Source organism: Merops nubicus, unplaced genomic scaffold, assembly GCF_000691845.1.
Source record: "Merops nubicus isolate BGI_N331 unplaced genomic scaffold, ASM69184v1 scaffold677, whole genome shotgun sequence".
Lineage (NCBI taxonomy): Eukaryota > Metazoa > Chordata > Aves > Coraciiformes > Meropidae > Merops > Merops nubicus.
The window spans coordinates 90,290-102,267 of NW_008618079.1; the positions used below are offsets into that span (position 1 = coordinate 90,290).

The 11,978-nt window shown below is 39.8% G+C and overlaps 1 protein-coding gene across 1 annotated transcript in view; it reads right to left on the reverse strand.

The window, feature by feature from the left end:
* The window catches only part of COL19A1 (collagen, type XIX, alpha 1), a 188,893-nt gene that overhangs the window by 81,163 nt on the left and 95,752 nt on the right, over positions 1 to 11,978 (reverse strand). Inside the window, exons 12-13 of the mRNA XM_008943299.1 lie at positions 5,108 to 5,161; positions 4,401 to 4,436 (exon numbers count right to left, since the gene is read on the reverse strand). Coding sequence (XP_008941547.1) covers positions 4,401 to 4,436; positions 5,108 to 5,161 — 90 coding nt within the window. The remainder of the gene's footprint in view (positions 1 to 4,400; positions 4,437 to 5,107; positions 5,162 to 11,978) is intronic.

Consider the following 11,978-nt stretch of genomic DNA (forward strand, 5'->3'; position numbering starts at 1 on the left):
TCTGCAGCTTCCTCCCGCAGCCGCCTCTGCACCCCACTTGTGCACCAGCTTCCTTCGGCTCGAGTTCACCAGACCTAGGAGCCAACATTCCAACTATCTGTTTAGTAAGCAAGTCTTGGGGACTTCTGTCTGTGACTGACTTAAGCCTCGGCTTCTGCGTAAACACTTGGTGCCATCTGGTTGACTATTTTGTAACTCCTGAAAGGGATAGGTTCGCAGGAACATAGGGACGCTCGTTTTCCTCAGGAACTAAAAGCAGCGTATCAAGTGTCAAGAGGAATAGTTATCATATGTTTTACAAGAGATGGCTGCACTACCTTCCCTCACCTGTCACTCTTCTGACACGGCATGCACAGGCTTAAGCTGGGGATACCAGAGCGGGCAAGCTGCAGAGCCAGCTGTGCCCCTGCACAAAACGGTCCTCAGCTTCTGCCACTAAATTCCACATCTTGACAAAACCACACCACAGAGCAGTACAAACCCTCATGTTTATGCTCTGAAGGGTCACCATCCACAGTACAATTCATCAGGGAACTTAAACATCTAAAGATTAAACATATCCTGCATAAGGTGGGCATAATTAGGGAAAAAAGTTCAAAGTATTTTTCCAGCATGCATTTTAAGACACTTGAAAAGTACTAAGGAAGAGAAACATCTAGTACATACAGAGCAGTTTAGAAAGAATGTATCAGAGAATTTAAAGACAGCATAAAGAAAGATGAGACTCAATCACGACTTTGGATTACTCCCATAAAACTACCACCATAAGAGAAGACAAAATAAATACATGTATCTTGACTTGGGTAGTGCTGACTCCATGGAAACACAGATAAACTGTACATCCTTACTAAAAGTGCTTAAATAGGCACATATATGTCAAAGCCACTAAAATGTATTTGTATGAATAATGCACAAATCAAATATACTTGGAACTACTGAATTTACTGGCTTCATCGGGATCCTACGTACTGCCTATAAATTTCTATTTAAAACTCATAAAATAACTTCTGCATCTTAAAAAAGCAGTGGTATTATTTCCCCTCTTTTGCAGTTTGGCATAAACTCATCTACCCGATGGGCCGTTACAGCTGTTGAGTGATTATGAATTCTGCCATACATCCTGCCTCCAAGTATCCCTCATTCCTTACATAATGGCTATATATGTCAGTTGAACACTTGTAAAAATGCAGCTTTTTGCTTCAAGTACCAAGAACTTCATTATCTTCTGCATTTTTTCATGTTGGAGGGCAGAGTGCACTTAGTGTGCTTCTGAGCAGCATGGGATTTCCTACACATCAGGGATGTCTGAACACTTTTAGACACAGGGTCACTGATACCTTTTAGACTTTCACAGGTACCAACAGCCCAGACAAATTTTAAACCCCAAGAGTTTCTATTACTTTTGTTATCTGCTTCTATAGATTACCCACAGACAACTCTCTCCAGATCAAAGGACGACCAACCAGCAGTTTGGGAATGACTGCAGTGAAGCAGTCTCAGCCTTTTGTCATCTTCAGGCTCCCCATGCTCAGGACAGGGCCATGGTTCAGATCTGTGTGAGGGGAGAGTTCTCCAGCCCTGCACAATGCTGCAGATACCCTCCTTTACACTGAGACCAGCATATATAGTAGGCCTTCTCTAGCTTACTCCACTGGTGTATGATTTCTATGGAAATAAATAGGAATGGAAGAGCTGCAGAGGCCAGCAGAGCTCTGTAATGCCATCATTTTCCACCTGTCTCAATATGCCATTGCACTGGGGCAGAAGGTCGATGACCCAGGCCCAGTTGTCCAGTCCGAGTCCCTTTCAATATTTCCCCCCTCTCTGTCTCAATGCATTTCAGATTTAGCTCTGTGTCATTATTTTCACTCCTCCTCCCTCCCTGCCCCCCAGCATAGTAATTCATTTTGCATTTCAATAAAAAGAAATAAATCATTTTCACATTAGGAAAAACTAAAAATAACTGTAAGTAGAGAATAAATTTATGACATTATGCATGAGTCCCAAATGAATGGAACATTTTAAAACTTTGCTTTAATAGGGTTCACAGCTGAAACACTGAGGTCACATTTTAGCTCTAACAGCATGAATGGCCCTGACAGTAAGTTCTCATTCTGTGACACATGTACCTTGATGTCATCTGGTCTACTACTTATTCACAGCGAGATATGGCATCTTCTTTTCATGATTATATATCCTAAGAGTTAAGGCCACACACAGAAGTCATAAAAATAAAACAACTCTGAAGACAGGATTTTCCCTGAGCCACCAACATTCATGTCATTCATCTTCCTTTAGCTGTTGCCAACAGAAAGGCATGGCTATTTACAGTGCCAGAGAGAGAAAGCCTTCCTGCTGGGCCATATACTGCAGTGCTGTAATCTGTCTTCAGACTGCCAAACCAATTCACATTCACCCTTGTCTCTTCTCTCGGTTAGCCACTACACAAAAATCATGTTTTAGTACATCAGTTCGTAACATCTCTTTGAAGACTCGTGTCTGCTTTCCTAAAATTGAAATGTTTCCTTTTAAAAAGTGTAAAGCCAACCATCAGCGGATGTACCAACCAACAGACATCTTGCTATGTCTGAATTAACTGAAAGACTCGTACAGCATTTTATAATCAAAGAAATGTAATTCTTTGGCAGTCCATTTTATGAAAGCGAATCACTTAAGATACTGAAGGAGTAAGTGCAGTCAATTTGAAAGCAGCTTCTGATTTTTTTATATCATACCTCCAAGTATGACTCTTAGGAAACCTAAGTGTCCACCACTGCAACTGAAGACAACGAATGCATTCAAAATGCCTAGCATATCCAGCTGCTGCTGTTAGAATGGATGTAGTCATTTTTCCATTACTGGCACAAAGATTGCCCAAAAGGTCCTATAGCACAGAAAAAACAGGCATCCTCAATTCTTTTCCTGTGTCTTATCTTCAGAAACATCCTATTTCTATTTCAATTATCCTTTCAGGGCTGTAAGAGTTTAGCTGAAGCAAGATCTACTCCAGTCCATCCATTGCAATAACAATCCTAGAATGAAGGTTGTTTACCAAACATATTTCACTTTTAACTCTTTGAACACAGATTTTGATTGTATATTCAAGAGCTGAAGGATATAACTTGCCCTGTTTACTTGTAGTGAGACGTGAACTGTAGCAAACAGACAGAGATATTGGGACATGGTACTAATTTATCGCCAGGAAATCAATATGGATATTTAGATTTCCTAAACAAAAACCAAGTACCATAAAACATGGCAGCTTAATTATGAAACCTTAGAGTAGAATTTATTTTTACAGTATGTGTCTCTAGCTACATCCTTCAATATTTGTCAGTTCCAATGGAGATTTTTGATGTTATAGTCTTGGAAATAAAAACAGTGAAAAGACTGTAATATATATAATCATTTATGCTGTCAATGATAGTTCTTACCATTATCATCCTACATTTATTTAGGATTACGAGGGTAATATGAATTGTGTAGAAGTAGTTGATTAACACTGAGTCTGGGGAAAGGGCTAACCATACTTTTTGGGGTTGAATGTCCAAGTTTCAGTAACTGGAGAGATGAAGAGCAGGGGCATCTACTGGTTAGGTTGTGTGTCAGCTCAGCTACTGGAGTGATGTACATCGTAGATCTGTATAAATGTCCAACTACCAGACCATGATTAGTCAAAGAGGGTAACAGGTTAAGACTGGTGGTGCTGTTTGTCTTCCTGAATGCTGAGTGGTTCATCTGCATTGACATGTATGGCCAGACCTGTCTCCACGTGTTGTCGGTGTGTCTGTGTGCCCGTTCAGAATGCACACTCAGACCTCTACCAGCTGGACCTGAGGACAAGGAGCTGTGGTAGCCTCACATCTATCTGACTGCTGGATGAGTTTTCACATTCTTAACTTTCTGAAAATAGGGTCCTGTGTGTCAATTTGAACATATGCATGCTATATATAATAATACTGTGTCATACATAAGGCATTACACTCATGACTAATTAATAAAATAACCTGACAACAGAATATTTACAAATCTTTAAAAGCATTATTAACATAATTATATTCACAAGATTTTACTGGAAAATGTTTTTCACTAAAAATAACAATTCTTTCACTTTAACCAGCCTATACTATCTATTCACAGAAAAAAAACAAACAAAGAAAATCCTTGTTTACCATTTGGTGGGAAACAAGATGGTTTAAATATGTTTATTTTCTATATATTTATAAAATTCCCTTCTTCCTGCTTCACAATTCATATAGAAAATGCAGATGCATTCTAAAGAGAGGGACTTGGCTCTTAAATTTAATAATGAAAGTATTTACATTGCAAGCAAACAAGCTAAAACTGGCAACATTTCTTAGTGATTTTCTTTAGTCTGTTTTTGTTTTACATGTACTTACGCTCAAGGCAGTTGGTCCTGGAGGTCCTGCATCTCCCTAGTTAAAATAGAAGAGTAAGTAAATCAGCAGTCTCTCTATTATACATATTTAACCTACAGGCATTTTAGAGGATATGCACCACTGCAGAAGTAAATTCAGTATAATCATCAAACATGCTCTGATTATGGAAGTACACAACTAAAGCAGCATTCTTTTTCAGTAATGGCGTAGAGGTACACAGTTCACTACAGGTTAAATGGAAGAAAAACATGGCATAAATTAATCACTTGCTTAAAAAAAGCAATCCTTCAAAACAGGTTTGCACATGGTAAATTACAAGCTGCAGCTTACATGCAGAAGGCAGCCACTGAAGTCAGTGTGACAGCTCGCATATGCAAAGACATATGACTGTGTAAAATGTTCACAGACTTAGGTCTCTGAACAAACTGCACCATGAGACCTTCAGGTCCATGGGAGCAAATCAGAGCACCCAGAGAACAATTCAGAACATAAAATTTAGGCTCCTGCTCTGAATTCCTTACAAAAGTTGTTGTAATAAAGAGTACTTGCCTTCCGTATTGACAGTCTGTATTCATATTCTTCACCCCTTAAACTACACAAATGGCAGCAGTGGGATGTTTGTCACACTCAGTTAAGGCAACGTGTTCAATATTGAAGAAACATCATGCACACTCACGTATATACAACTTTACAGATTAAAAAAGTACCTTTTCTCCTTTAGGACCAGCCACACCAGGACTACCAGGGTCACCTTTTAGTCCCTGGGCAAGGAAGAAAAACATATATTTGTTGTAATCAGTGGAAAGCCTTGGACAAAATCCTGTAGTGCTGTGAATTAGTATATGCTAACCAACTAAGCCTTAAAATATTATCACATTATTAATACTACTATCTCCTAATTCTTGATTTTCATTATATTGTGAACAGAGAAACATAATGAAGACTGTGTGTGTCTTCAACACGTAATGAAACATACAAAGCCAAACTATCTACTTGATTGTGCCTCACTATGGCAAGTAGCTGGCAGAAATGCAAAATTCCTTTGCAGCCCCAGTAGGTCTGTGTCTTGCATGGCTGACAAAGATAAAATAGAATACTAGGGAAAGTAATAGTAGCCTCACTTAACCTCTGCTAAAATTGGAAGGAGGTGGACAGAGAGCTGTGGATTCTATGTTTCAAGTAGCAATGCTGAGCTGGTGATCTACAGAAGGGTGCAGTTTAGAGCTTCTGCACATTTTCCAACACTCCAATCTCCACCCAGTGTTTGTGAAAGGCAACTGGAGAAATAACCAAGTCCTTCCTACTTCCCTCCTTAGTTCTGCCTCCAGCTGCAGAAGCAGATAATACTGCCTAGTCTTACACATTACATCAGCAGCAATTTCACAGTCACAGAATCAGAATGGTTTGGCTTGGAAGGGCCCATTAAAAGTCAGATATTCCAACCCCCCTGCAGTAAGCAGGGATGCCTTCAAATAAATCAGGTTGCTCAGAGCCACATCTAACCCGACACCTTGAATATTTACAGGGATGGGGCGTCTACCACCTCTCTGAGCAACCTCTGTCAATGTTTTTACCATTTAATCATTAAAAAATTTCTTCCTTATACCTAGTGTGAATCTACCCTCTATAATACAGCTCCTCCACTACAATGTCTTACCAAAAGCACCCCTCAAAAAAATCTGTAGCACTGAGCACAGTCTTTGTCTCTTCTTTGCTGCAAAACATTTGGAAAAGGGAGAGGTTTTGACACATGCCCAGCAAATTCAAGACATTCTGCAGTAAGGAACTAACTTGCTCTGATGCTGGACCAACCTGCCAGGAACTCTTTTTTTTTTTTGTTTAAGAGTAGAGATTTGTTTTGTACTATCCCTCTGATCATTGCTTTAGAGGCATGCAACAGGAGAGCATGTACATTGCAGTCAGTGACAGCTCTACCAGTTCAAAGATTTTACTCAGAAACCAAATGGCAATAATGTAGTCAATGCAAGATACACCACCAGCAGGCCACCAGCATTATTATTGTGAAGGTTAAATAGGTCTAGGACAGAAAAGATTCATCTACCTCTGAATTAGGGCTTACCAACTTAAGTTCTTCCTAGCTCCCTTTTTGCTCTTGCAAACAAACTCTCTTCTTCATTTTGCAATAATGGGAAAGATAGAGACAACTGGCATGAAAATGATAAGTAACATCTGTGCCTTGGTGGGTACAGAAACATTAAATCAGTGAGTGTTCTAAATACTGCATATTTGTGCAACTTCGCTTCCTGCTAAAATTACATTAATTCACCATCTGGAAGGAACATAATTTAGAACTATATGAGCGTTTAAGTACCCACTTTGGATTAAATTTGTGGTTGTTGTAAATACCCCTGATTTAGCTTTGATTTGTCCTTTATTAAGCTTGCCAAATATGTAATGGTTAAATCAGAAGTAGTTTTGCTGTTTGAACTTAAAAAAAATAATAGGCAGATGGATTCAAAAAGCAAGCCAAAAATTTGCTTTCTTTTTACAATCTGCATATTTATGACATAGTTTTAATATTGTCTCCATTTACTACATTTTACTTTTCACCTCCTTCTGAAAGACTGCACACAACTACTCCATATTCGGAAAAGCCATTTTATGGATTTTTCAGGTATGCAAACTATATGGATTTGGTTCAGAATCAATATTAGCAAATCAGTAGTGGAACAATAGGTTTGAGTTTAAGAATTGGCTCTGAGGATATATGTTTACAGAAGAGAAAAGATATGGTAAAAAAAATATCTGCAACTCACAAATGGCCATATGTCCACATGTGTCTCTACTGAATAGAAAAGATGAGTAAAGATGAAAGATACTGAAACTAAGCCATGCCCTGTCAAACTATAACCTCATTTTTCCCTAATTGGTGTGCTTAAAGCTTTTAGCAGTGTTCCTGCAGTGTACCTCAGTGCAGTATACAGTTTGACAGCTACTGCAGAGATGATGACCACAGAAGTCAATCTCGTACAAAAAGGACAAGGGGAAACTACATTTTTGTCAACAAGCCTTAAAGTGTGTGAAGCGGGATTTTTGAGGACCCAGGAAGGTTATTTTACATAGAGTATTTACTTTAAAATACTTGAATTAGCTTTCCTTTGCAGTTTAAAACCTCAGGAACAGAAGTAGTATCATGGGAAAAAAAAAAAAAAAAAGAGAGAGAGATTGATTAAAAGGTTATCCCATTAGAAGTATTTCTTATTTTTTCTACACATTATATATATTTTTTAAATATCATCATCTTAAGAAGTTCCAGACATAGTGAGTGCTTGAAAAACCACACCTGGTCCTGCACCATGTCTATTCTTCCCTACAGCCACCCTTTTAAAGCTGCTGAGGAATGTCTCCAAAAATGACATGAGATGTAAGAATTCCTGGGCTAAGTCAAATTGTAGCCCCTTCTAGCACAGTGCAGTACAGTGTCCTGTCTCTGGCAGAGGCCAAAACAGGATGCTTCAGTAAAATGGATGTGGTTATCTAAACAGATATCATTTGGATGATTGTAGATTAAGCTTTAAATTAGAAAAGATCATTTTCTGCAATATTTTAGGAGAACAGGGTCAGTTTCGAAAACAACAAACTAATTTCTATTAATCTAAGGAGTTTGTTACCAGATTTGCCAGAAATTCAAGAAACAAACAAAAATTCCAGCAGCTCTCGTAACAGAGGGTAAATGAATTATTGAATTCTGTCCCAATCCAATTCTACTTTTTTTGAGCAAAATAATAGTACACATTTGTGAGTTCACGAACAGCTTTCAGCTGGTACTTTTTCTCTTTTGTAAGGGTGACAGCTTGGTCTTTTTACAAACCAGAATAAAATGATGTTATGGTTGCTCTATGGATGTTAAAATGTAAAGTAAGCATTAGGATATGCATGTATAAGGCCAACTCAAGGCTAACAAGGTAACAACATGAGAAATGGCAAAAAAATGAGGAACGTTATATATATGTAAAATAAGGCAGGTATTACTGTAGCACAATGGCTGCTGACTAACAGAGAAATTACTGGAATAAATATATCACAAATAACAGTAAGGGTGTAAAGTCAGCAAAAGCGGGGCCGTTGGGGGAAAGACTAAACTAGAGGCAGGCTTTTTGTTTGAAAGGAGATGACAGTGATATTTCTCCTGGTAGTAGGAATTCAAAGAAGTTACCATATTGCTTGATATCAGTTTGGAAAAGTATTTAACCAGACTCTTCTGTGATATTAGTTTGCTAGAGTCTTAGCCTACAAAATCAACTGGATCAGGAGAAGAAGACAAATAAAAAGCATTAAATGTGCTTTAAAGCTCTAAAAAGGACCATGGTTTCACAAATTCTTCAAAAGATGTGATCTGATTAATGGTGTCCCAACACTACTGGCATAAAAGGTAGCTGTTTTTCTATTTGAATTTTGCTTTTAAACCAGTGATGATCTCATGCAATGTTTGCTGTGCTCTGGAGTGTTGCCATGAACAAAAAGTTGCTTTACTTAGTGATGAGAAAAATACGTTCCTTTCCAAGTCTGAGAACGTTTTATTCATTCAAAAGAAGTGTCAGGTAAAACCAAAACCAGAAAATGAAACAGTTTTTCATTTCCAATGTTTTCAGTTATTTGGACAAGATCAGAATAGTCAAAATTTTTGTGAGAAAAGGGAACCAAAAACATTCTCCCCTAAGCCAGTTCTTTTGGATCAACATGATCCGCAAGCTGATACTACCACCATCACTAGCTACACTGGGTTTGTGTGTGGTGGGGTTTTGGTAGTGGTAGAGGGATTACATGGGTGGCTCCTGTAAGAGGTTTCTAGAAGGTTCCCCGGATCCAAAGTTGGACCTGCTTCTGGCCAAGGCTGAGCCCATCAGTGCCTCTGGGATAACATATTTAAGAGGGGGAAAAACTGTTGTTCAAGTTACTTTGTTTTGGAGTGGAAGAGTGGGATGTGAGAGAACAACTGTGGGGACACTGAGGTCAGTGGAGAAGGAGCAGAGGAGGTGCACCAGAGCAGGGATTCCACTGCAGCCCTTGGTGAGCTGGCAGGCTTAGCCCCTGCAGCCCATGGGGATTAATGGTGGAGCAGATGCTCACCTGCAGGCCGTGCAGGACAGCAGGTGGCTGTGCCCAAAGAAGGCCATGACTCTGATGGAAGCCCACACTGAAACAGTCTGTTGCTGGGATGATTGCACTGTGCAGAAGGCACTCACACTGGAGCAGTCTGCAAAGAGCTGCAATCCCATGGGAAGGACTTATGCTGGAAGAGTTCATGGAGGACTGTCTCCTGTGTGGGGGATGCCATGCTGGAGCAGGAGAGGACTGTGAGGAGTCCTTCCCCAGAGAGGGAAGGAGCTGCATGGACAATGTGACAGACTGACTGCAGCCCCATTGCCTCTCCCCCTGCGCTGCTGTGGGGGATGAGGCAGAGAATTCAAGAGCAGCGCTGAGGCTGGAAAGAAGGAAGAAGTAGGGGGAAGGTGTTTTTAAGATGTGGTTGTGTTTCTCATTTTTCTACTCTGATTTGATTGTTAAATTGGTGGTGGTGACGGTGTCTAAATTAAATTGATGCTGTTTCCCCAAGTCGAGTCTGTCTTCTGTCCATGACCATAACTGGTGAGTGTGCCCTCCCTGCTCTTGTCTAGACCCTCAAGGCTTTTGTTGTATTTTCTCCTCCCCATCCCACTGGAGTCGGGGTAGGAGAGAGCGAGCACTGCATGGTGCTCTGCTGCTGGCTGGGTGGGCCTAAACCAAATACTAGCAAAAAGGACAGAAGATGGTTCTTGAGAATGGAGGGTACACAGCTTGTTGCTTGTGCTAGGAAATCTCATCCCATACACCTGTAGTGTCTTAGAACAACCCGATGAAGGAATCCCAGACCCCAGGAGTATCGCCTATCCTGCCCATCAAACACCAACAACAACTTGAACCAAGTACGCACCTTCTGTGAGTACTCCAGTATAACGTACAGGGATTATATTTAAAGGGAAACCTGCGCTGGTGCTTCAACAGGATGGGAAAAGCATCCTGTAATTTGAAGGAGCCTGCTTCTGTAAATCAGATTTTCCTGCAGAATTGTCTGTTGCTTTAAGTTTGGCATTGTGATGTTCAGCTGGGTTTCTTAGGCTTACACTACCTGGCAGCAGACAACTGGACGAGAAGAGTTTCTGTATGGACTATAGACCAGAGGGACCAAAGGTATCAAAAGCCAAGGCTATCAAGAGCCAGGGTTCTGTTTAACAGCTCGTTGAAGACAAACTACTGAGTATCAGCCACAAAGTAAACCTCACCAGTAGTGTTAGAAGATAGGGCCCACAGGCTTTTCTCAGCTGCCACTAGTTAGTTGCTTATCCACAGCTGGGAAATGTCTGAGAAATGCATTAACATCTCACCCTCAGATGAAAAGTCTACCATAATAACAGTCATGAATTTGATCACAGAAATCTGGATAAGTACCAAAATATTTGAATTGTTAGCTTTGCAAAAAATTATCAATAAGAAAACTCTTTCTAGAGTTCAGGAACGTCAGCAAAATTGTTATATTAAGTGTCCTCTCCAAGTAAAACATGCTCTTTGTGCCCTAATGCTTTGTTTGATGAATTCTGACTTAACATGCCCTAGAAGGTTCACTGAGGCCTGAGAAAAAGGAATCATACACTGAAAATTTTCTCAGAAAAAGACAGTGCTTATATATCACCACAGAAAAGAGGTGGAATGGTAAAATCTATCAGCATGTGATGACAGACAGTCCTTCCAATGAAAAAAGTTCAAACATCAGCTGGACCCCAACCAGAGGACTCCAGCAGCTCCTGCAGCAGCCAAGCGTTGCCCTCTGGAAATGCAGCTATTTGTGCAGCACATGCTACACTGCATGCACATAGCAATGGACGATGCTGTCAGATAGGCATAATCTTTTGAGGAGAGTGGGTTTTTCCAAACATACCTGTTTGGAAAAATATCAGTCTTTATTTACAGTTCCCTGACCTGCATGAGAGTACTTTGGTTCCATCTCACATCAGGTTAAAATCTCCTAGAACAACACGTATTATCTGAAGTACTGGAAATGCAGTAAACAATCCAATACACTAACCAACAATATGGAACCAAATTATTATAGATCAAATAAGCAATCCCTGCCAAGTAATAAAACCTGGAAATCCTCTAATGGGTAAGACAACAGAACTCCACCTTCTCCACAGAGCAGCTTAAATTCTAAATTAAAACAACAGCTTCAGAATCATCTGTACAACACCAACCTACACATGCTGAGATAACTTTTCTACTTTAGCAAAGTATTTTCAAAGATCCAAACAAAATAGTATTTTTCAATTTATGTCTCATGTACTTCTAAATAATGCCAGTGCTCTTTTTTCACTAATGTCATTCAAAAAACTTCAAATTGCTAGACTACTAGAATTTTCTGGATTCTGAGCAGCACCTACTATCGCCTCACACTTTTGTTCCTAAAAGAATCCTCAAACTCTAGATATAATTAATTATCATTATCAACTTCAGGCTTTCAAGCAATCATGGAATGGCTTAGGTTGGAAGGGAACCCAGAAATCATCTAATCCAACCTCCCTG